This window comes from Leucoraja erinacea, chromosome 9, assembly GCF_028641065.1.
Source record: "Leucoraja erinacea ecotype New England chromosome 9, Leri_hhj_1, whole genome shotgun sequence".
Classification (NCBI taxonomy): Eukaryota; Metazoa; Chordata; class Chondrichthyes; order Rajiformes; family Rajidae; genus Leucoraja; species Leucoraja erinaceus.
The window spans coordinates 10,296,477-10,322,853 of NC_073385.1; the positions used below are offsets into that span (position 1 = coordinate 10,296,477).

Consider the following 26,377-nt stretch of genomic DNA (forward strand, 5'->3'; position numbering starts at 1 on the left):
AAGAGGCTGCAGGGTGATTTGGATAGATTGGGTGAGTGAGCAGATGCATGGCAGATGCAGTATAATGTGGATAAATGTGAGGTTTTCCACTTTGGTGGCAAGAACAAGAAGGCAGATTATTATCTGAATGATAGACACAAAATGCTGGTGTAGCTCATTGGGACAGGCAGCAACTCTGGAGAGAAGGAATGGGTGACGTTTCGGGTCGAGAACCTTCTTCAAACTGATGTCTGGGGAGTGGGTGGGGCAGAGATAGAATGTAGTCGGAGACAGTAAGACTGGTGGGAGAACTGGGAAGGGGTGGGGATGGAGAGAGAGAGAAAGCAAGGGCTATTTGAAGTTAGAGAAGTCAATGTTCATACTGCTGGGATGTAAGCTACCCAAACTAATTATGAGATGCTGTTCCTCCAATTTGCGCTGGGCCTCACTCTGACAATGGAGAAGGCCAGGCAAGGAAGCTCAGGTTGGGAATGGGAATGGGAGTTAAAGTGTTGAGCAACCGAGGGATCAGGTAGGTTAATGCGGACTGATCGGAGGTGTTCAGCGAAACGATCGCCGAGCCTGCGCTTTGTCTTGCCAATGTACACCTGGAACAGCGGATACAGTAGATGAGGTTGAAGGAAGTGCAAGTGAACTTCTGCCTCACCTGAAAAGGCTTTCGGGGTCCTTGGATGGAGTCGAGGTGGGAGGTAAAGGGACAGGTGTTGCATCTCCTGCGGTTGCAGGGAAAAATACCTGGGGAGAGGGTGGTTTGGGTCGGAAGGGACGAGTTGAGCAGGGAGTTGTGGAGGGATTCTCTGCGGAAAGTTGAAAGGGGTGGAGATGGGAAGATGTGGCCAGTAGTGGGATCCCATTGGAGGTGGCAAAAGTGTTGGAGGATTATGTGCTGGAGGTGGCGAACGTGTTGGGAGGTTTATATGCTGGAGGTGACGAAAGGTTTGGAGGATTATGTGCTGGAGATGACGTATGTTTTGGAGGATTATATGCTGGAGGATTATATCCTGCACATTATTTCAATGGTGTCAGATTAGAAGATGGGGCGGTGCAACGAGACCTGGGTGGGCTTGTATATCAGTCACTGAAAGTAAGCATGCAGGTACAGCAGGCAGTGAAGATAGCAAATGGCATGTTGGCCTTCATAGGGAGAGGACTTTATTATCGGAGCAAGGAGGTTCTACTGCAGTTGTACAGGGCCCTAGTGAGACCACATCTGGAGTAATGTGTGTAGTTTTGGTCTTTAAATTGAGGAAAGACTTTCTTGCTATTGAGAGAGTGCAGCGTAGGTTGACTAGGTTAATTCCCAGGAGGGCGAAACTGACATATGATTAAAGAATGAATCGACTGGGCTTATATTCACTGCAATTTAAAAGGATGAGGAAATCTTATAAAAACAATCCGCAAGGGATTGGACAGGCTAGATGCAGGAAAAACATTTCCCATGTTGGGGTAGTGCTGAACCAGGGGTCATAATTTAAGAATAAGGGGTAGGCCATTTAGGACTGAGATGAGGAAAAACCTTTTCAGCCAGAGAGTCGTGAATCTGTGGAATTCTCTGCCACAGAAGGCAGTGGAGGCCAATTTACTGGATGTATTCAAGAGAGAGTTAAGACCCTGTCCCACTTACGTGTCCTCGTCACACAAATTACGCAACCTCGTCATCGCGTTGAGGTGCACGGGCATCGTGTGGCCATGCGGGGCCGGTCCCACTGAGAAGTGCGGAGGGGTATGGAGTTGTGCGCGGTATTGCGCAGCACTCCGAAATTTTATAGCGAACAAAATCTTCACACGCCACCCACCTGTCGCGTAACTGATGGCCAAAGTGGGACAGGCCCAAGACCCTGGTGCAACGCAACGTCTTACCTCCAACAGCAGCAGAAGCAGGCAAACGATCGCCGAGCTTGGCCTGGGGCTCACGGCCGTTGAGGTCCGGATCAGCCCCCACTTCTACTCCCAGAGCGTGGCCAAGAAAATTGAAGATAGACACAAAATGCTGGAGTAAGTCAGCTGGACCGGCAGCATCTCTGGAGAGAAGGAATGGATGATGTTTCGGGACAAGACCCTTCTTTCAGACTGAAGAACGGTCTCGACCCGAAACATCACCCATTGCTTCTCTCCAGAGATGCTGCCAGTCCCGCTGAGTTACTCCTGCATTTTGCGTCCATCTTCAAATGACGTCACGCGCTCCAGACGGCTGTGCGGGTGCATGAAGTCGCGCGCAACCTTCACGGGACCGTCGCGCCTCAACACGACGACAAGGTCGCGTAATTAGCGTGCCAAGGACACGTATGTGGGACAGGGGCTTTAGACACAGCTCTTAGGGCTAACGGAATCAAGGGATATGGGGAGAAAGCAGGAATGGGGTACTGATTTTGGATGCTCAGCCATGATCATATTGCTGGCTTGAAGGGCCGAATTGCCTACTCTTGCACTTATTTTGTATGTTTCTATGTCTGGGTTGAGGAATAAGTCAGTCAGTCAGTCAATTTTATTTGTATAGCACATTTAAAAACAACTCTCGTTGACCAAAGTGCTTTACATCAGTGCAGGTACTGACGTGCTACATACAATGGTACACAAATCTAACAATACATACATACATACACTGTTTACAGCGCTCCCTCAGAGGACCTCAAGAAATGCTTGGGAGTAGAATTAGGTATTAAGTCTAGACTTCAAGGAGTCGATGGAGGGAGCAGTTCTGATGAGGAGAGGGTTGCTGTTACACAGTCTAGGTGCTGCAACTGCAAAAGCGCGGGCGCCCCTGAGCTTAAACCTGGACCGCGGGATAGTTAGTAGCCCCAAGTTGGCCGACCTGAGGGACCTGGAGGTAGAATGGTGGGTTACAAGATTTTTGATATGGGAGGGGGGGGCAAGCCTGTTAAGGGCTTTGTATACATATAGGAGGAGCTTGAAGTTGATTCTGTGCCGTACTGAGAGCCAGTGGAGTGAGGCCAGAATCGGGGTGAAGTGGTCCCTTTTACGGGTACCCGTCAAAAGTCTCGCTGCGGCGTTTTGGACCAATTGCAGACAGGGCAGGGATGATTGGTTGATGCCAGTGTATAAGGAGTTGCAGTAATCAAGGTGGGAGGAGATGAATGCGTGGATGATTTTTTTCAAGGTCGTCGAATTGGATGAATCGTTTGATTTTAGCCATCGTGCGAAGCTGGAAGAAGCTAGCTTTTACCACAGCATTGACTTGTTTGTCAAACTTTAATGCGGAGTCAAATATCACGCCATGGTTTTTGACGTGCGGTTTGAGTAAGGAGGTTAGGCTTCCAAGGCTGTCTGCTATCGTTTTGATGGAGTCCGAGGGGCCGAGTAGGATGACCTCAAACTTGCTCTGGTTTAGTTGGAGGAAGTTCTGCGCCATCGAACACTTTATATTCTCGAGGCAGTGCATGAGGCTGAGTAGATTTGATCGGTTGTTGGGTTTCAGGGGGTGTATGTGTAGATGTAAATACTGTAAGTCTTTCGAGAATATATGTAATTCTAAAATAAGTAATTCTATACAATTTACCTGAAATTGTCTTGGGGATATTTTCTGTGAGAATGAAACTTTATTTTCTCATTCAGATCCTGACAATGAAAAATTTAGATGTACAACAGAAGACTCAAGTTTGGAAGATGAAAGGATCAGACTATATCTTCATTCACATTATTTGGTAATTAATATAAACACACAGGACACACATTTCTAATTATAATATTAAGTATGATTTCAATGTTTCTAAAATAATTTGTTAAAAACATCTTCAAAACCTTTGTTACCATCTGGTGTGACTGGGCCCATGCTCTTCTGTTTGGCCTATTATATTCCACCCTCCATAAATCTGAAACCATCTAAATTTCTAATGTCCATGTGTAGCCAATTCAAGCTGTGCCTAAGAATCTATGCTAGCTCCCAGCCAGACTATTTTAAAATCCTCATCCTCATGCTTGTCAATGGCCTCAGACAGCAGTCTGTTATTTCAGTTGCCCTTCAACACTGAGATCTCTGTGGATCCAGTTCTGATCTTTTGCAAATCCTCATTTATTTTGCCTCAACGATGCTAAATGTATTTCTAATTGCACGTGAGAACCAAACAGAAATACAGCCTTTTATAGCCAAACATCTTAAGGTATATTCATGATATCTTACTTTTTGGTTTTCTAATTAATGATCTTCATTATTTATTATTAAACTATGGATAACATTGTAGTGTAGTAATTAATGCTGTTGATTCACAGCTTCAACAACTGAATCCTGTTCTCAACTGTTGTCTGTGGAGTTTGTATGTTCTCTCTGTGACCACATGGTGCTTCTGGTTCCTCTCGCATCATCAATAAATGATATAGATTAATTGGCTTCTGTAAATTGCTCCCAGTATATATTTGTGGGTGGATAATTCGGAATTCACGTGAGAGAGAATATATAGGTGCACAATCATTTATCCGCCCGCAGCCCCAGCTCCGCGATGTTGTGTGTAGGCGGCCACAGCGCTCCGGAGCTTACCGCATGGCGACCCAGTAAGGCATTGCCCGCTCCCCGCTGGTATCCCAGTGCTGCGACGCCGCTGACTCCCAACATCGCGGAGCTGGGGCTGCGGCGTCCGGCCGCGGGCGGCGCTGGATTTGGAGCGTCGCGCAGCCAGGGGTAGAGTTGCCGGGGTCGGAGCTCCAACCGGCGCCGCCCGCGGCAGGACGCCCGCAGCCCCCAGCTCCGCGATGTTGGGAGTCGGCGGCCACACCGCTCCGGAGCTTATTGCACGGCGACCCGGTAAGGCATTTCCCGCTCCCCGCCTCTCCGACCAGGTAGGGGACTAAGAATTAAAGTTTCCCCCTTCACCCACCCCCCCCCCCCCCCCCACCACATAAAATCCCTCCAAACTAACTGACTAACATTTAAGCAATGATTTACAATGATTCCCCAGTCTCCGGGGAGGAGGCAGCCGCTCCAGACTTTTCAAGCCGCCGCGCGCTACCTACCTAATCTATGCTAAAAATCTTCCATTCGGAAATCCGAAAAAATCCCGAAATCTGAGAAGTGTCTGGTCCCAAGGCTTTCGGATAAAAGGTTGTGCACCTGCATTACAAAAATTAATTAGGTGAATAAGTACACGATCAGCCTCCTCCTTGGTAGAAAGCATGAATTGTCAAATTCTCATTCCCATTTAGCAAATGGATGGAAGGTGTCTTCAATAATGTTATCAAGTGCATTTACTTACCATTAAACTGCTTACCAATGCCCCAAGTGGTGTTTTGCCAGGATCACTTGCCCCAGATATCACCATAACTTTTGTCCAAATCTGATACAATGTATTGAATTTAGTGAATGTAGTGAAGCAACTTCCCATGATATCAAGATGGTATTTTGCCTTGCGGGACTGTGGCAATAATTAAGTCAATAGATATCGAGGGAATAACACTCCAATAGCTGGAGCCATACATTGCGCGAGTGAAACAAATAGTGGAGTTGAATCATCCCAGTCCCTGGATATTGTTACAAGATTTTGTAAGTGCAGACTCTTAGGCCCAACCAGGTGTTTCTTCAATCGCTTTGCATGATAAGGCCTGAGGTGGGTCTGTTTCACAAATGAAGCTGCAATGGGGAATCGGTGAGACATAGCAAGTAATACTTGCATACAAAATTGGCACCTGATGACAAGCACCAACTGGAGAAAATATATTTATATACATTTTATATTCAATGGCAATACCATTGCTGAACTCACCGTTAGTGTTCTGGATGGTGGTCACTGTTGACCAGAATCTCAACCTCATGAAGGCTACAGGAGCAGATCATGGACAGTGTTCTGTGGTATGTAATTCACCTCAAAACCTTTTCACCATCTTCAAGGCATGTCAGGAACAAGATGGAATACTCTCCCCTTGCCTGAAGAGAGCAGCTTCAACATTTTCAAGAAACTCAATACAATCCAGGACAAAATGGCCTTCCAACTGGCATTCCTTTTAATACTTGCATGTTTGTTGCAAGGATTGCCATTCCTTCAGTGTTATTGGATCTAAACCGTGAGACTCAATACCAACAGCAATATGATAATATTATTTCCAAAAAACGACAATAAATCAAGTCATGGGCATTTAGGGATGGGCAATAAATGCTTCCTGAAAATATGAATGAAGCAAAGTTGTAAAGTCCAAATGTATGCTAGGAACTCAAACAATTTAAATCACCCAACTGGACAACTATGGGTATTATTGCTTCATTTAGAACTCCAACTTACAATTCACAATTTTGACAGAGATTAATAACAAACCAAATAGAGCTTTTAGTTCAAGCAAATGGGCACGATTTAAATACAAAATCTATCTATCTATATATTAAAAGTGTGTTTGTGGGTGCCAGATTCGGCCTTTGATTCCTTGGATTAGAGAGGACCCGTTGTTTGTGGGGGCGCGCTCGCGGCACCGCCACCCTGTTTTCAATCCCCCAACCCCCCCCCCCCCCCCCCCCCCACTCAGTCCTCCTGGATTAATTGTTCAACATTTACATTTATTTTCAAAGAGAATTTTTAAAATAAATTTCCTTTCTCTTCATTGACATGTTAGATTAGAAAGGACCCGCTGCTTGTGGGGTGCGCTCGCGGCACTGCCACCCTGCTTTCAATCTCCCTCCCACGCCCTCTCCCCACAGACAGAGCAGAACGCCGGCTGTTGCCCGAACCATTACAATAGGCACAATGGTCCTTCCTACGTTGAACCCTGCTGCTGCTCACAGACTCTGATGGGGCCGCTTTCACAGACTTAACCGTGAGCGGCTCCCGCGTTTAACCAGGGCTCTGGGAACTCGGCACCTGATGGGGACGAGGAGGCTTCCAGAGGAAAGGTTTGGGACAACTTAGAATCCAGCAGCAGAGTGGCTCCGTTAATGGATTCATTCCAAAGTGAGTTCAGTTCAGTAACAACCCCCCCTCTCCACCCCCTTCTCCCCCCCCCCCCCTCTCCCTTCTTCTGCCCCTACCCCCCCCTTCTCCCCCCTTCTTCTCCACCCCCCCATCTTTCCCCCCCCCCTCCCCCCCCTTCATCTCCCACCTCTCTCCCCCTCACCCCTTTGCTCCTCCCATCCATAACCCCCTCGCACCCCTCCCCGTCTCCCCCCCCCCCCTCCCCCTCTCACCTCACCCCTCCCCCTCCCTTCCCCCCAACCTCTCCTCCTCCCTCCCAAGGGATCTTCACGCAAAGAGTACCTCTGAAAGGGCCATTAAAGAATGGTATCTGTTTAGATTTGGATCATTTAATGAGTTATGACTAGTATGAATTATTCTACCTTTGAAATTAATACAAATCTCTCCTTAATCACCCCTCATCCTCCTGCACAGTATAAAGACCTAGCCTGCTCAACTTCTCTCAATAGCTCAGGCCCTCGAGTCCTGGCATCATCCTCGTAAATCTTTTCCATAGTCTTTTCAGCTTAACAACATATTTCCTATAACAACAACGTCTTTTCTAGAACAGGAGGAAATTAAGCTTTTTTGTCAACTTATTTGAAATGAATATGGTATGAATACAGGAAGCTTTTTTGTCAACTTTTGTATTTGTTTGCACCAAGCAACCAAGTTCGAGAGCCAAATGGTCCTGACAAAATCCATTTGAACACCAGTGAGGAAGTTATCACGAACGGCAACTTAAAATGAATATAGACAATAGCTTGTAAATAATTAAGAGCATTATCAGATTAAATATGAGAATGGTAACTACATTGGATAAGGATGGTTAACACAACCAGTGTACGTTTCCAGCACCACAACTGGCATGCCATCTGATCCCTTGGCTTTTGATGTATACATTGATTTGAGCCATTGTTCCATATTACAATAGGTGAATTGAATTGGCTGAAGACGAGCTTCTGTGATCGCAGAACATTTGGGATTGAAATAGATACTCCATTTGATTGCATATGTTTCAGCTTTGTTTTGGCATGCAAGTGCTGCCCTCCATAATCATTAAGAAGTGAAGTTTTGAGAACTGAAATCTCTGGTTTATTATTCAATTGTCCACCACCATTCATCGCTGGATGTAGCGATGTTAGATGTTGATACCTCGGTTTTAGATATGCTTGTAGGCACTCTCGTTTTGTAATTTTGCTCTCGTCATTCAATCATATTTCTTCCCTGGCTTGATAGAAATGCTAGGGTGAATAATATTATAGGCCATACTGTTGTAGAATACAATTTGTCTGTTTCTACTCACGGAATCCTATTTCATCTTCCACCTTCCAGCCCATCAACAACTTCCCCCCCCCCCCCCCCCCTCCTCCCCCCCCCCCCCACCCCCCCATGATAATTTCCTCCTGATTATTCGGATTCCAGTAAATTACTTTGAACCTTAATTGGACTGAATTATATGAATATAATATGACATAAATGATATATCGAATGATATGAATATAATATGATATAAATTATATATCATATGATATAATTGAATTTATATTTGAATTATGTAAAAAAATGCATCTTTCAGAATGTCAGCTGCAGTTTGTACTTTGTGGACCCATCATCGGAAGATGAATTAATGAACATGCATGTGCCTCTCTATACCAGTGTTGGAATGATTCCAAGTTTAGAGATATTCAACAGGTCTTCCAAATATGTCTTCGACTTCGAACGTACCTTGGTAAGACTCCACCTTTTACATCTTCATGAACTTGTAAAGGCAACAGTCTTATCGCCAAAATTAATTTAAAGGAATATGCTACATTTGTCCAACAAAATTCATGAAATAAGTATTAATCTTTAGTTTTTCATTGCATTCTTTTTCTCCTCATGTTGTTTTATCACAAATCTCATTCAGTCCCCAGTCTGACAAATATTTGCGGTATCTATCTATTCTATCCTCCGGTAGGCGGCGCGGCTCTGGCCAGCAGCGGCCTCTGCAGTCTGTCCGCGTTTTTATTATTTTCTGTCTGTGTTTTAATGTAGTTTTTGTTATTTTTTGTTGGGGTGTGTGTGTGGGGGGGGGGGGGGGGGTGGGAGGGAGGGGGGGGGGAAACTTTTTAAATCTCTCCCTGCACTGGAGACCCGACCTTTTTCTCGTCGGGTTTCCGTTGTCGTTGAGGCCGTAACGAGGAGCGGCCTCCAACAGGAGGAAGCCGGGGACTCAGGTGCCGACTCACCGTCGCCGTCGCGGGGCTGGCCGAGTCCGGAGCGGGTTGCTGCTGCTGCTGCTGCTGCTGAGTCGGAGGCTGCTGCTGAGTCGGAGGCTGCTGCTGCGGGTCTGCGGACAGCGGCGCCGGGAGCCGGCGGCTCCCTGGAGAGAGACCGCTTTTCGGGGCTCCTACAACGGCAAATTCTCCCGCCCGAGTTGCGGGGTTGAAGAGCTCCTGGAGCGGGGCCTGACATCACCGCCCCGCGCGGCTGGAACGGCTGCGGGACTTTACGAGCGCACACCGGGGGCTCCAACACCAAGACCCGGTGTGCGACCTCGCACCACCCGGCGTGGCTTCAATGGCCGCGGGACAATCGCCATCGCCAGCCGGGGGCTTTGACTTTGACTCTGACATCGGGGGGGGGAGAGTGCAGTGGAGAGATAAGTTTTTTTTGGCCTTCCATCACAGCTATGTGATGGATGTTTATGTAAAATTGTAATTATGTTGTGTCTGGGTCTATTTGTGTGTAATGTATGGCTGCAGAAACGGCATTTCGTTTGGACCTCTAGGGGTCCAAATGACAATTAAATTGACTCTCTCTTGACTCTCTTGACTATTTTACTTCGGAGTCATGTGAGTGACTACGTGAAGAAGGGCCGTCCGTCTGCGTGCGCGTCATTACGTCTGAGCGTAACACGCGCAACGGACTGGCAGAGGCACTGCGTCCTCCCAGCCATTGTGATTTAAAAAAGCGGCAGGTAAGAGAAGTTGAAATACTTATCTGCTTTCTTTTTCGGGCGTGAAGTAATTGTACTTTCAGAGCCCAAGATGTCGAAGAGACGGTCCGCGGGGAGGTCGGCTGCCGAAGACCGCGACATTCCGTGTAGCGGGCGACGGTTTTTTTCTCCGACATTACCGGCGCCAGAACCGGCAGCAGCAGACTTGGTGCGGGAGGACAGCACTGTGGTGGTCCCGGCAGGATGAAAAGCTACCCACAAGTCTGCCAGACTCGTTGACTCGGATGAGTCCAGGGAAGAGGGATACCCTCCCTCAACAGAGAGCGTCCGAGGACGACTCTCCAACATGGAGCAACTTGTGGAGAAGTTGCTCCACAATGATCTGCTCCAAAGGAGGGAGCAGTATCAGCACGGGTCTCCACAGCAGACCGTGCCAGGAGCCTCGTATATGGGGCAGCACAATGTCTTCCCCATTGGAGGGGGAAGTACATATGGAGGAAACTACTCTGAATTAGAGTAGGGAAGCACAAGGGGGGAACATTCCCAGGGACGTGCAGAAGAAGTACCACTGCAATCATCCAGGTTAGCCATCACAACACCACTGGGTGCTCCCCTGGATGAAGATCTTGCTAGTAATATCAATTATTTAGCATCCCATCAACTAAAAGACCTGTCCATGGAAGAAACCATAAACAGGTACCCCCCACCAGCTAACTGTGCTTCCCTGAAGGTCCAAACAGTCAACCATGTCATCTGGGTCTTTTTTAGGGGCAGGCCCCAGCCGGCCCACAGCGAGGATGAGGAGAGAGCAACCACCAGTTCAACCTCCTATACCTCGTGAAGGAAAACCAGTGCCATACCGCCAGTAACGTCAGAGGTAAGTCAAACCAGTTCCTTAGGGAACACTCCAGACAGGCCTCACGTACAGGTGGGAGGAAGGGTAAAATATTTATGGAAAGCATGGTGTTGGGTCACGACAGACCTGTTTATACTGCTATAGAAGGGTTCAAAATTGAGTTCATTTTGAATTCATCACCACCCACACTACATTCAAATTATCGCACATATGTTTTCTCTCAACAAGAAACCATGGATATACAGAAGGAGATTGGAACTTTATCTGACAAAAATGTAATTGAGAGATCACGTACAGAACCTCACCAATTCATATCCAATATTTTCTCAAAAGAGAAAAAAGGTGGAGGGGTTCGCATCATTCTAGACCTTACGGAACTCAATACATATGTGCAATATAAACATTTCAAAATGGACAATTTTGGAACAAGTACTCAGTTGGTTTCCAAAAATGGTTACATGGCATGGATCGACCTCGAAGATGCATACTATTCGGTGTCTATTCACAAAGAGTACAGGAGATATTTGAAGTTTAACTGGATGGGTCAATGATGGCAATACAAGGCACTGCCAAATGGCTTGACATCAGCCCTTAGACTATTTACCAAACTACTGAAACCAATTCTGGGTCTACTAAGGTCTCAGAACCACATAGTCATGGCATATTTGGATGACATTTTCATTTTTGGAGTCACCAAAGAATTGGCAGAAGCATCAGTCAAAGCAACCAAAACCCTGTTTGAAAGACTTGGTTTCCTCATCCATCCAGTTAAATCAAAATTGACACCTACCAGGGTAATTGATTACCTAGGATTTACAATCAACACTGTAAAAATGTTGGTGACTTTGCCTATGGACAAACAACAAGATTTGACTAAAGCCTGCAATGACCTGATAGTCAAATATAAGCCGTCTATCAGGCAAACAGCGAGTGTAATTGGAAAATTAGTAGCTGCTTTTCCAGCAGTACGTTACGGGCCTTTGCATTACCAGAATTTACAGCGAGCAAAGGAACGAGCACTCAGATCCCATGCAGGCCAATTTGGCAAACCTATGTGATTGCCAGCAGAGGCCATTGTTGAATTACAATGGTGGATGACGAACTTGAGACACAGCTCAAGGGAAATCTTGCTCGAAAGCCCATCGGTGGTTCTTCAAACCGATGCAAGCGGTTTAGGATGGGGAGCTACTAACACAGTCAGGAGCTGTGGGGGCAGATGGAATGAGCAGGAGTTTGTGATTCTCCAACAACATGGAATCAATTACCTGGAATTGTTGGGGGCACAATATGGGCTCAAGGCTTTCTGTAGCAACATGCAACATGTGCATGTTCAGATTCAGATAGATAACACTACAGCGGTGGCATATATCAATCACTTGGGTGGTGTAAAATCTGTATCTTCTGACAGATTGTCAAACCTCATTTGGCACTGGTGTATCGAGAGGGATATTTGGGTCATGGCAGTCTATCTACCAGGTAGATATAACACGGTGGCAGATGCCAGGTCACAAATGTTTAATGATAACACAATGGATGTTGAATCGGGCAGTATTTAACGAAGTAACTACACAATTTGGCATTCCAGATATTGATCTGTTTGCATCTAGATTAAACCATCAGTTACCCAGATATGTGTCCTGGGAGCTGGATCCAGGAGCAGAAGCAGTGGATGGTTTCTCCCTCAATTGGGGAGGAATGTTTATGTATGCTTTTCCTCCATTTTGTATCATCAACCTATGCTTGACCAAAATCAAGCAAGACAAAGCCACAGGCATTTTGGTAGTGCCAGAATGGCCTACACAAGCCTGGTTCCCAAAAACTTTGGGAATTATAGTCCAGCCATTAATGGCTGTACCCAAGAGCAGGGACCTCCTAGTGAACCCAATTACAGGGAGCAATCATCCACTACATGACCATATTCATGTTTGGTTTGTTTGCAGATTCTGAGGAGGCCATTTCAAGGTCTTGGACTGTCCGAACGAACTGTAGATGTCATCACTACGGCATGGAGGGACGGTACTAAAAAACAGTACGCCACGCATATAATAATAATAATAATAATAACTTTATTTGTTAAGCACCTTAAAAACAACCAAAGCTGACCAAAGTGCTGTACAGAAAAAAGAAAACAAGCAAGACATCATAAAACAGGCAGAACAACAGAACATACAACTAACACGAGGCGCATAAATTATATACGAAAATCCAAACAATAAATTAAAAAAACATAAAACACGAGTACGAACAACGCAGCAAAACCAAGCAAATAAAGTTAATAAACAATTCAACACCTCACTGGTCTACAAAGGCCACGGAGAATAGATATGTCTTCAGGAGTGACTTAAAAACAGCTAGAGAAGGGGCCTGTTTAACGTGCAGAGGCAATTCATTCCACAATCTCGGAGCCGACACAGCAAAGGCACGGTCCCCTCTGAGCTTCCGCTTAGTCTTTGGCTCAATCAGGAGCAGCTGATCATCTGACCTGAGAGAGCGAGAGGGCGAATAAGGGTGAAGAAGCTCAGATAGGTAGGACAGGGCAAGACCACTTAGGGATTTAAAAGTAAATAAAAGAAATATAAGGAAGTGGGAAATGTTCTGCAATGCCAACAATATTACGGACAACACAGTTCGGATTACGGATGTCTTGGAGTTCCTATCAACCATGTACTATGACCAGAAACTACGTTATAGTGCAATCAATAGTGCCAGAAGCGAACTCTCCTCCTATCTAATGCTGGAGGCAGGGCATGGGTCGATAGGAATGCACCCCCTCATAACTAGATTTATGAAGGGTATTTACAATTTAATACCTCCAAGGCCAAGGTACACGACACCTGGGATGTGAGCGTGGTACTAACCCTCCTGCGACAGTGGGGACCGCCAATGGCCTTACCATTATCGAAACTAAGCCTGAAGGTGGTCATGCTGATGGCACTAGTAACAGCCCAAAGAGTCCAGACTCTGCAAAAGTTACGACTGGACTACATGACCACCAATATCAACAAAATAACATTCGTTATCAGGGACCTGATAAAACAGAGCAGGCCAGGAATGCCAGGGATGAAGATTCAGTTCTTGGCATATCCAGAGGACCAACGGTTGTGTGTGGTAACATACTTACACCACTATCTGAGAGTTCCGGAGAACCTCAGAGGCTCAGAACAATCGGTCCTCATCAGCCATAAAAAAAACCACATCAGAATGTGTCAACTCAAACCATCTCTAGATGGTTAAAGGAGGTAATAACGGTAGCGGGAGTGAACATTGACATTTTAAAATCTCACCCCACCAGGGCTGCATCTACGTCGGCAGCAAGAGCAATGGACATGCCCTTTGACGACATCCTAGCGGCTGCAGGATGGGCGAATGAACGGATTTTCCACCGGTTTTACAACAAACCCATAGCCGGACCAGGGATGTTTGCACGTACCGTTTTAAGTTCTATTTCCTCGTTTCCCCCCAGGTTGGGAGGGGAAACTATTTAAAAAAAAATTATTTCCTTTAAAGCATCAGTGTCTTTACTTAACTACGTTATGTCTGAATGCTTTAATGATTACTCTCATCCATGGTCTATCCATTCAGTGTGTGACGCCTGGATTCGTAACCGGCGTGAAATCACAGACCCTTGAAATCTTCACGTAGTCACTCACGTGACTCTGAAGTAAAATAGTAAGATTAAACGAGAACTTACCAGTTTGAAGTTTGATCTTGATTTTATGAGGAATTACGATGAGCGATTACGTGCCCACCGCTCCCACCCTCAGACTATCAAGGTCATCTGGAAGTTCTAGTTTCTTCACAATCTTACTATTCTCAGGTCCTCTTTTTATCTGTGATTTTACACCGCTGCTTTGAAGATTGACGCGCACGCAGACGGACGGCCCTTCACGTAATCGCTCATTGTAACTCCTCATAAAATCAAGATCAAACTTCAAACTGGTAAGTTCTCGTTTAATCTTACTATTCTATCTATCTATACATATGTAAAACTCTGATCTTGTGTTCCGCTTTGCGGGGTTTTTGCGCAAAATCGGTACACGACAGCGCTACGATTTTTTGCCAGGTTACTAACCGTACTCCTGTGCTGCAACATTTTCACATAGAGGATGGTGCGTACATGGAATGAGCTGCCAGAGGAGGTAGTTGATCCAGGTATTATAGCAACATTTAAAAGGAATTTGGACAGGTTCAGAGGGATATGGGGCAAACATGGGCAACTGGGACAAGCGTATATGGGGTGTCTTAACTGGCATGGGCAAGTTGGGCCAAAGGGCTCGCATCTGTGCTTTATGATTCTAATCACTGAGTGAATTCTAATCACTAAGTAAATTTGGATTCAGGAGTATCCCTTTTCTTTGGTTTTACATTGAAATTAGTTTTATTAGATTAGTACCTCAGCTTTGTTTTCATTTATTAATTTTGCTGCTGGTTACCGATTGAAAGCAACTATTCACTTTGTATAACATAGAGAAACAATTAGGATGCATCTGCTCTATGACCTGTGAGCTTTGGAGTCCTGGTTATATTTGCATTTAATACATATTCCAAGTTTTCTGCACAGTATAGTTCTTTTTTTTTTTAAATTAATCTATTAATTTCCTAAAATTTAGATCAATGGCTATGCATTTTGGTACAATAAGTTGTAATGGATGTAATTGTAATTAATTTAATTAGCATTTGTTACTAAAACTGTAGTTCTATTTTATTTGTATTTATTGTATTAATAATTTCACCTAGACACATCAAGAGTCTGCATGGCATCTAAGCATCCCAAGAGAAGAGCTTGTACTTGATACAGGTAATTTGGGGACAACAGGGGTTGATAATCTGTGCCTAAACCAACCATTTCTAGACAGTTTAATAGAGGACAAGGATGATACTTTTCAAAAACTCCTCTTTCAAAGAAAGGTCTTTATTCCATTGAATGCAGTTGTAGAAGAAAAAAATTGTCGCCCTCACTAGTTGTGGCATTATCTATGTGAACATGAGCTTGGTATTAAAATGGAGATACAAGAGACAAGAATGTAAGAAACGAGCTGCCGGAGGAACTCAGTAGGTCAGGCAGCATTTATGGGAGTTAATGGACAGTTAATATTTTGTTTGGAACGGAAGAGTAGAGGGGATCTTGGAAAGAGACTATTCTTTCAGTCGAGAACAAGAGTCTTGGCTTAAAATGTCAACTGTCCACTTTCTTGCACAGATTCTGCCTGAGCTACTGAATTCCTCCAGCTGCTTGTGCTTTGCTCAATGAGCCTGGCAATTTATATTCTCACAAATATCATATCAGGCAGTAGGAATAAACTATTCAGTATATTAGACATATTCCACCACTTCCTTAGCTCTCAGCTCGAACATCCACCGCCCATTGTTCTGCAAGAAAAAATGGATTCATAACATTTTGATATTTTCTGCCAAAATAATTTTCTTGAAGTCTTTTTTGGGGAAATAACGCTACCGTTTCCATGAAGTAGTGCTCTCTCTGATCTGTTTTTATTCATTCAATGAATGTGGGCTTTGCAGGCTGAGCTAGCATTTTATTTTCCATCACTATAATCCTTGAGAAGGTGGTGGTCATGCCTTGTTGAACTGTTGCAGTCCTTGAGGTGAGGGTACAATATATGCACAGATGGCTGCCCTGCCGGAAATCTGTTCGTCTTTTCACTCTTTTTGTTATTTTTTAGTTTATTAAAAGTTTTGTTTAATGTTCTTTGGTTTATTTTATGTGGGGGGAGGGGAACGGGGGAAACATTTTTCCAGGTTCTTACCTTCCCCGAGATGTGATCAATTTTCGGATAACATTGTCCAGGCTCTGCGGCCTTCCATCGATGGAGCTGGAAGCCTCCTCGGACTGACTTTGAGCCCTATCGCGGGACGCGGACTTAACATCAGAGCTGATCCCTTGCCTGGGACCGCGGCCACCGTGGAATTAACAGTGGCTCGCAGTCTTGCGTGAGCCCGAGTCGGGAGCTCCAACGTCGCGGAATGTTCACCAGCCCTGAAGCGAGGTTCTATCGTCCAGCTGACATCCCCCCCCCGACGCAGGAGCAGATCGCCTCGACGCGGAGGGCCCGAACGCCGCCGGCTACGGGAGTTAAGATCATCCCGTCAACGGGAGCTCGAGGCCCACGACCGACGAAGAACTAAGGGAAGGACTTGAACTTTATTTCGCCTTTCATCACAGTGAGGAATGTGTAGGAGTCACTTTGGTGGATGTTCATGTGTTTTTGAAGTGATCTATTACTTTTAATTGTGTGACTTATCTGGCCAATGAAATTCCTCGTATGTTGCAAAACATACTTGGCGAATAAAGTGTGATTCTGATTATGATGCTTTTAGAGCAGGAGATACTAGCAACAGTGAAGGAACAGTGGTATATTCCCAAGTCAGGTGTGTGGCTTGGAGAGCAACTTCCGAGTGTGGTGTTCCTTTTGTTTTGCTGCTCTTGTCCTGGTAGAGGTTGTGGTAGAGGTTGTGATAGAGCTGGTAGAGGTGAGTTTGGCAGGTGCTGTCTGAGGAGTGTTGGTGAGTTGTTGCAGTATAATCTGCAGACGATGCACACAGATGCAACTGTGTGCCGTTGGTGGAGTGAGTGCATGGTTGTGGATAGGGTGCCCATCAAGTGAGCTGCTATGTACTATATGGTGATGAGCCTCTTGAATGTTGTTGAAGTTGAACTCATTCAGGCAAGTCGAGAGTGCTCCACTATATTACTGAGCTTTGTAGCTGGTGGACAGGCTTTGTGTAAATAGGAGATGAGTTACTTGCTGTAGAATTCTTTCCACGTCTTCTTCAGTCCAAATACATTTTCCTGTTATGCGATGAGCATAATTATATTTAGTACTCAAACTGTGGCTTAATAATTGTATTATACAGATTAGTATAAGCTCCCCCCTCTCGATTCCCATGTCTTGGCCAATAAAGAATGTTTTTTTTATCCATCATATTGATAATTTCCACTAATGCATTTCACATTTTGAGAATTCAAAATTCATTGAACATTTCATTAATATTATTTCCAAAGTGTGCTCTCTGCAAATGATTACAATACTCCAGCCAATGTCTATAAAGGCATCAAAGCAAGGACAGTGAAAGTAGAAGAAAATGTTCACACTTGCTTCTAAAAACATGGAATTATATGTCACCAGGCTGGTGAAAGAGTGGCTTCTGTCTTCCAAAAGCCTTTCCAATGCCCACAATGCATAATTTAGGAGTGTCATTTACTTGGCTTGAATGAGTACAGATTCAACAGCATTCAAACAGTGTGATACAATTAGGGTAGTCAGCATGCTTATTTGGCATTCTATCCACCCAAAGGTACTGCAGTAACTCGGTCAGAATTCTTAGAATAAGGTATGTGAAATATAGCTCCCTGAAAGTTGCAACACAAGTGAATAAGATAGTAAAGAAGGCATAGAGAATGGTACACAAAATTGCTGGAGAAACTCAGCGGGTGCAGCAGCATCTATGGAGCGAAGAAAATAGGCGACGTATCGGGCCAAAACCCTTCTTATGCTTGTTTTTATCTGTCATGGCACTGAGTATAAAGGTTGGCAAGTCATTTGCAGGTGCATAAGAATTTGGTTGAGCCAAACTTTGGAAGGATGTAGAGGTTTGTAAAAGATGCAGAAGATGGTCATGAAGATGTTGCCTGGATTGGACTGTATTAGCAATAAGGGTGTTTACAAAAGCTTGGTTTTCTCAGGAGTGTCGAAAGCTGGGTATCAATCTGATAGAACTATATAACATTATGAGAGGAATAGATAGTTTAGGTACTAATACTAGTGTGGTAGGTGTCTGGAACACACCACCAGGGTATTTGGTGGAAACAGATTCAGTAGCAATATTTGAGCGGCATTTTGAAAGCAGAGAATGGAGGGATATGGACCACGTGCAAGCAGATGGGATTCGTTTAAATTGGCATCATGATCATCACAGAAATGATGGGTTGAAAGGGGCTGTTCCTGTTCTGTACTTTTCTGTGTTCAAATAAGTAACATTGGTATTATTTATATACTCCAGGAATTCATTGTTTACTTTGGTAACATCTCCTGGTCTAGCAACGTATTGTGCCAAGAAAAGGCAGAAATGTTAAAATAAATAACGAGCAGTTTAACTGTATTGACCAATATTGGCCTCTCAAACCATAGGACTGTAGTTTGCAGTCAAATTTAACGCAACATGACTCCTTCCTTACTGCTTCATTTTACGACAATTAGAATTGTGGAAATTTGTTTCCATTATGATTATCCTAAGCGCTGCAGCATTTCCTGAAGTTCCAACATGTACTGATCATTGCAAGTAGGAATGTACAATGTATACAGTTTTGGAATCATTATTCCCTTTCTGATAGAATAAAATGAAAAGCACCTTTAAATGAAGTTCTTATTTGAATGATATATGTTGAAGCTCCGGTAGATTTCATAGAATATATCCATGATGAATTGTTAAAATTAACTTGTTTTCAACTTCTGGCTATCAACTTGTTTTACTTGTCAGGATTTCAAATTGTTTTATTTGTACGAAATAGACTACATTTGTTTTTTGTGATAGATGTGTTTCCTGCGGATGAATGGTATGTGAAAGTGAAATTGTATTATGGAACACTTTGGCAGTCAGCAGATGGAACTTTGCTTGATGTCATGAGAGGTAGGTTGAAAATTAAGCTAGGTTTGCATTAAGGTTACATATGTCTAAATCTTGTTCATTCGTATAGAACAACTAGATATCCCTTTGAACCTGAATGTGTTGATTTTCCTATACTTTAAAGCTACATTTATGGTGGTCAAGCTAATGGAAGCATTTAAAATAATGTAGTCAATGATTTGCTTGTTTTGTTGGCTCTATCAAGGGAAAATAATTTTGCTCGTGGATTAGTTCTCTGTAACTAAAGAGTAACTGAGGATATCACTTCTTTATTTTCTTCATTTGTGTTCTCTGATGCCTTTTCTTGGATAATTATGGGATATATTGAAACTCACACTCGTCTTTATTCTCTTTTCAGTATTCTCCTGTAGTGGGATCAAATGATCCATTTGTACTTTCTTGAACACTCTAATCAGCTCCACACTCTGTCCTTTTTCGGGTTTCTGCACTGCTGGTTGGTGTTATAACTATGTACACCGAACCTCTTTCTTTTATAGTATTTATCAAGATATTTGCCTTATTTCAGCTGCATTCATTCTGCCTACCCTTCTAGATCTGGCTAACCAGATCTAAATGAGCCCTGAGTCTTTTATGCAGCAACATTCCTGTAGCAGTGTATCCTTTCATTGACAGCAACGTTGATCTGAATCTTGGTAGAAAATCTGTGAGTTGGTGTTTCACCTAATCTGTTTTGTATGACTTGCTTTTTTTTATTCAACTAAAATACAAATATTGGAGTAACTCAGCAGGTCAGGTGCATCTTTGGAGGATATGCATAGGCGGTATTTTGGATGGGACTCTTTAGGCTGCAGAAGGTTTCCAACACAAACCATCGCCTATCCATGTTCTCCAGAGATGCTGCCTGACCCATTCAGTGTACTTCAGCCTTTTGTGTTTTTTGCTCAAGATTTCAGCATCTGCAGTTTCTCGTGTCTCCTTTTTTAAATTCTTACCCAAAAGTTTTGCACTGATCTCTCATTTGCCACAGAAGGTAGTTGAGGCCAGTTCATTGGCTATATTTAAGAGGGAGTTAGATGTGGCCCTTGTGGCTAAAGGGATCAGGGGGTATGGAGAAAAGGCAGGTACAGGATACTGAGTTGGATGATCAGCCATGATCATATTGAATGGCGGTGCAGGCTCAAAGGGCTGAATGGCCTACTCCTGCACCTATTTTCTATGTTTCTATGTGTCTATTTTCCCCTTTTGAAGTTTGATGATGGAGATAGGGAGTTAGATAGGGAGCTCTTAAAGATAGCTTAAAGATGGAGGTCATAAAGAAGACCCTAGTGGGACATCTACAGGCCCCCAAACAGTAGACTAGACATAGGGTGCAAGTTGAATCAGGAGTTAATATTGGCATGTAGCAAAGGTAATGCTGGGGTTGTTATGGGAGATTTCAACATGCAGGTAGACTGGGAAAATCAGGTTGGTACTGGACCCAAAGAAAGGGACTTTGTTATTGGAGCTTACCAGGGAGAAGGCAATTCTGGATTTAGTGTTATGTAATGAACCGGATTTGATAAAGGACCTCAAGGTGAATGAGCCATTAGGAGGTAGTGACCATAATATGGTCAGGTTTAATCTACAATTGGAGAGGGAGAAGGGTAGATCGGAGGTGTCAGTGTTACAGTTGAATATAGGGGACTATGGGGCTATGAACGAGGAGCTGGCTGAAGTTGACTGGAAAGATACCCCAGCAGGGATGACAGTGGAACAACAATGGCAGGTATTTCTAGGAATAATACAGAAGGTGCAGGATCAGTTCATTCCTAGGATGAAGAAAGATTCCAAGAGGAGTAAGGGGTGACCGTGGCTGACAAGGGACGTCAGGGACAGTATAAAAATAAAACATAGCAAAGATGAGCGGGAATGTTTAATGAGCAACAGAAGGTAACTAAAAAGACAATACGGGGAGAAAAGATGAGGTACGAAGGTAAGATAGCCAAGAATAAAAAGGAGGATAGTAAAAGCTTCTTTAGGTATGTGAAGAGGAAAAAATTAGCTAAGACCAAAGTTGGACCCTTGAAGACCGAAAATGGTGAATTTATTATGGGGAACAAGGAAATGGCAGATGAGTTGAACAGGTACTTTGGATCCATCTTCACTAAGGAGGACACAAACAATCTTCCTGATATAGTAGTGTCCAGAGGATCTGGGGTGACGGAGAAACTGAAAGAAATCCACATTAGGCAGGAAATGGTGTTGGTGTAGACTGATGGGACTGAAGGCTGATAAATCCCCAGGGCCTGATGGTCTGCATCCCAGGGTTCTTAAGGAAGTGGCTCTAGAAATCGTGGATGCATTCCTGATACTTTTCCAATGTTCTATAGACTCAGGATTAGTTCCTGTGGATTGGAGGGTAGCTAATGTTATCCCATTTTTTAAGAAAGGCGGGTGAGAGAAAACAGGGGCATATAGACCAGTTAGCCTGACATCGGTGGTGGGGAAGATGCTGGAGTCAATTATAAAAGATGAAATAGCCGCCCATTTGGATAGCAGTAACAGGATCGGTCCGAGTCAGCATGGATTTACGAAGGGGAAATCATGCTTGACTAATCTTCTGCAATTTTTTGATGATGTAACTAGGAAAATGGACAAGGGAGAGACAGTGGGTGTTGTGTACCTGGACTTTCAGCAAGCATTTGATAAGGTCCCACATAAGAGATTAGTGGGCAAAATTAGGGCACATGGTATTGGCGGTAGAGTGCTGACGTGGATAAAAAATTGGTTGGCAGACAGGAAACAAAAAGTAGGGATTAACGGGTCCCTTTCGGAATGGCAGGCAGTGACTAGTGGGGTACCGCAAGGAGCGGCTGGGCTTGTATACTCTGGAGTTTAGAAGGATTAAGAGGGGATCTTATTGAAACATATAAGATTGTTAGGGTTTGGACACGCTAGAGGCAGGATACATGGTCCCGATGTTGGAGGAGTCCAGAACCAGGGGCCACATTTTAAGAATAAGTGGTAAGCCATTTAAAACTGAGACGAGGAAACACTTTTTCTCACAGAGATTGTGAGTCCGTGGAATTCTCTGCCTCAGAGGGCGGTGGAGGCTGGTTCTCTAGATACTTTGAAGAGAGAGCTAGATAGGGCTCTTAAATATAGCAGAGTCAGGGGATGTGGGGAGAAGGCAGGAACGGGGTACTAATCGGGGTTGATCAGCCATGATCACATTGAATGGTGGTGCTGCTCGAAGGGCCAAATGGCCTACTCCTGCACCCATTGTTTATTGTCTATTGTCTATAGCGGAGTTAAGCGATATGGGGAGAAGGCAGGAATGGGGTACTAATTGTGGATGATCAGCCATGATCACAGTGAATGGCGGTGCTGGCTCAAAAGATCCTAAGGCCTATTCCTGCACCTATTGTCTATTGTCTGTTGTCTATTGATATACTGTATGGTGATGTTTGATCCCATTTCTTTTCCTAAGCTGTTTAAATTTAAATGACTGTAATTAGAGACTATCATCTGCTACAACCTCCTTGGGAAGACCATATTTTGAAAACTTAGATGGGAGTTATTTTATACCCCATTAGTTAGCAGTGCATGACTCTACATGTTTTCCATGGTGCTTGTGAAATATTACATTTAACTAGTTGATATTTGTCTTGTACTGGTTTATGTAGATATGCTGGAATATCCTTATGGTACACTTCTATGTTTGGTATGGTGCTCTCTGTGCTGTGATCAATAGTTTTGGTAGTGCACTGTTACCGACTTGTTATAGATTTATAACTGCTGGGCTGCAAGACAAAGCCATGAACTACTAGTTAACAGTAATCAGAAGTTGTGTGTGTTGGTTCTCTTTGACACCGATTCATTGTTTGGGTACAATTACTCCATGATCCTCATGCAGCACTGATTTGTGGAATGCTCCTGACTTTTTTGATGGATAGACTTTTATATTTAAATCAGTGCAGACACTTAAAGTATGATTTTATTTGCTTCATTATTGGATGCTTCTGTGGCATTCTCACTTTCTGCTCTGAAATTTCAGGAAAAGTATTATCTTTTGCTTGTAAGGTGAATATTGCTTTCCTAATGTCTTTGTACACTTTGCAGTCGAATGTATCAGTTTTTACATACTGTTGGAATGTGTGGTATTCAATGTCACAGTACAGTAATGACAGGAGATGGTGTACTGCTGCATTCTTGAGGTTTAGATTTTGATAATTGTGGATCTGGATCCAAGAAAGGTCAGCGAGAGTTTGTATTTAGTGACTTATGTGTAAGGATAAATAAGAACTGATGACATTAATTGATCCTATACATGATTTATATGTCTAATTTTCTAATTGCTTGTAATTCCTCCTGCTCATTGTTAGTATGCTTGGCACAAATATTATTTTGCATCAGTTTCCACATTACAACTTAAAACTACTCCAACACCATAACTGGAGACATCACTAATGTGTGAAGGGAGTCATGTTCCAAAACGGACTCACAAATAGAATCTCTTTATGGATATTTTGTGCATTTACTCTACTGGAGTTTGATTTTATATTCAGAAAGGATCCTGAATGTATTATCAGGTGATTGGAGATATGGGGCAAAAAACAAACCGTTGAAGAACTCAGTGGGTCAAACAGCATCCGTGGGGGGAAATCGACAGACAACGTTTTCAGTTGGGACTCTTCTTCAAATATTTTGTAAATATCTTCCAGCAGGCTGACTATATCTCCTTAACATCTGTCTTGACGTCTCTGCTGTCTCATAGAAACATAGAAACATAGAAAATAGGTGCAGGAGTAGGCCATTCGGCCCTTCGAGCCTGCACCGCCATTCAATATGATCATGGCTGATCTTCCAACTCAATATCCTGTACCTGCCTTCTCTCCATACCCCCTGATCCCTTTAGCCACAAGGGCCACATCTAAGTTTTGAGTTTTGAGCAACTGGTTATGCAGCATATCAAAAATAGTCTACCTGCTGACCTAGACCCACTGCAGTTCGCCTACAGAGCCAACCGATCCACAGAGGGCGCCGTCTCAACAACACTGAACCTCGTACTGTCACACCTTGATCGGAAAAATACTTATGCCAGGATCCTCTTCATAGACTTCAGCTCTGCTTTTAACACAATCATTCCGCAGCAGCTGGTGGAGAAGTTGGAGCTATTGGGGGTTGATGCTGGCACATGTAACTGGGTCCTGAACTTTCTATCGCAATGGCAGCAGACAGTCAGGGTGGGCAGTAGGACATCAAAAACCATAGCCGTGAGCACTGGCTCGCCCCAAGGCTGTGTCCTAAGCCCCCTGCTGTTTAGTCTGTTTACACACGACTGTACTGCTAGACTCAACAACAACTTCATCAACAAGTTCGCTGATGACAGAACAGTGGTGTGTCTCATCAGTGACAATGATGAGTTGGCGTACAGGATGGAGGTGGAGCTGCTCACAGGATGGTGCAAATCCCACAACCTCATTCTCAACGTGGGAAAAACGAAGGAGATGGTGGTTGACTTCAGGAGGGCGGGAAAACAACACCATACACCTCTGCACATCGATGGAGCTGATGTGGAAAGGGTCAGCAGCGTGAAGTTCCTAGGACTACACCTGTCAGATGACCTGAAGTCCACGACCAACACCGCAGCACTAGTCAAGAGAGCCCAGCAGCGACTACACCCTCTCCGAAGACTACGGAAAGCAGGTCTCCCCACTACACACCTACGAACCTTTTATAGGGGGACAATCGAGAGCACATTAACCTACGGCATCACTTCCTGGTTCGGGAGCTGCAAGGCGTACGAACGGCACCAACTAGACAGGATTGTGAAGACCGCCAGCAGGATCATTGGTGCTCCACTCCCTTTCCTGCTGGACATATACAGGAGGAGATGTATCAGCAGAGCCATCTCCATTATCAAAGACCCCTACCACCCATCGCATCACATATTCTCCATCCTGCCATCTAGGAAGAGGTACAGGAGCATTAGCTGCAAAACCAGCAGGATGCTCCTCAGCTTCTTCCCGCAGGCTATAAGACTGATAAACGGACTTTGCCCCTTGCCAAAGCATCGCGCACCAACCACCAACCTGGACACACTGCAGCAGAGCCACTGTCGTGCCGCTGCCGATCGGAATGCCTGTTGATGTTTAGTAGAGAGTAGAGTGTTTAATTTGTTCATGATATATGTATTTTTATTTCTTTTTTTTTTTACTGCACACTGAATGGACACTGGTTGAGCAACGTTTTTTTGTTTCCTCTGGGTATGTGAGTACTCAGGAAAATGACAATAAAGATATACTATACTATACTATAACTCCCTCTTAAATATAGCCGATGAACTGGATCAACTACCTTCTGTCGCAGAGAATTCCAGAGATTTACCACTCTCTGTGTGAAAAATGTTTTCCTCATCTCAGTCCTAAAAGATTTCCCCCTTATCCTTAAACTATGACCCCTTGTTCTGCACTTCCCCAACATCGGGAACAATCTTCCTGCATCTAGCCTGTCCAACCCCTTAAGAATTTTGTAAGTTTCTGTAAGATCCCCCTCAATCTTCAAAATTCTAGCGAGTTCAAGCCGAGTCTATCCAGTCTTTCTTCATATGAAAGTCCTGACATCCCAGGAATCAGTCTGGTGAACCTTCTCTGTACTCCCTCTATGGCAAGAATGTCTTTCCTCAGATTAGGAGACCAAAACTGTATGCAATGCTCCAGGTGTGGTCTCACCAAGTCCCTGTACAACTGCAGTAGAACCTCCCTGCTCCTCCTATACTCAAATCCTTTTTACTATGAATGCTAACATACCATTCGCTTTCTTCACTGCCTGCTGCACCTGCATGCCAACTTTTAATGACTGGTGTACCATGACACCCAGGTCTCGTTGCATCTCCCCTTTTCCTAATTGGCCACCATTCAGATAATAATCTACTTTCCTGTTTTTGCCACCAAAGTGGATAACCTCACATTTATCCACATTATACTGCATCTGCCATGCATGTGCCCACTCACCCAGCCTATCCAAGTCACCTTGCAGCCTCCTAGCATCTTCCTCACAGTTAACACTGCCCCCCAGCTTCGTGACATCCGCAAACATGTAGATGTTGCA

At 44.1% G+C, this 26,377-nt stretch overlaps 1 protein-coding gene across 1 annotated transcript in view; it reads left to right on the plus strand.

The window, feature by feature from the left end:
• Positions 1-26,377, plus strand: part of LOC129700582 (cation channel sperm-associated auxiliary subunit beta-like) — a 127,296-nt gene that overhangs the window by 37,127 nt on the left and 63,792 nt on the right. The window contains exons 3-6 of the mRNA XM_055641199.1: positions 3,574-3,662; positions 8,464-8,616; positions 15,419-15,479; positions 19,232-19,327. Coding sequence (XP_055497174.1) covers positions 3,574-3,662; positions 8,464-8,616; positions 15,419-15,479; positions 19,232-19,327 — 399 coding nt within the window. The remainder of the gene's footprint in view (positions 1-3,573; positions 3,663-8,463; positions 8,617-15,418; positions 15,480-19,231; positions 19,328-26,377) is intronic.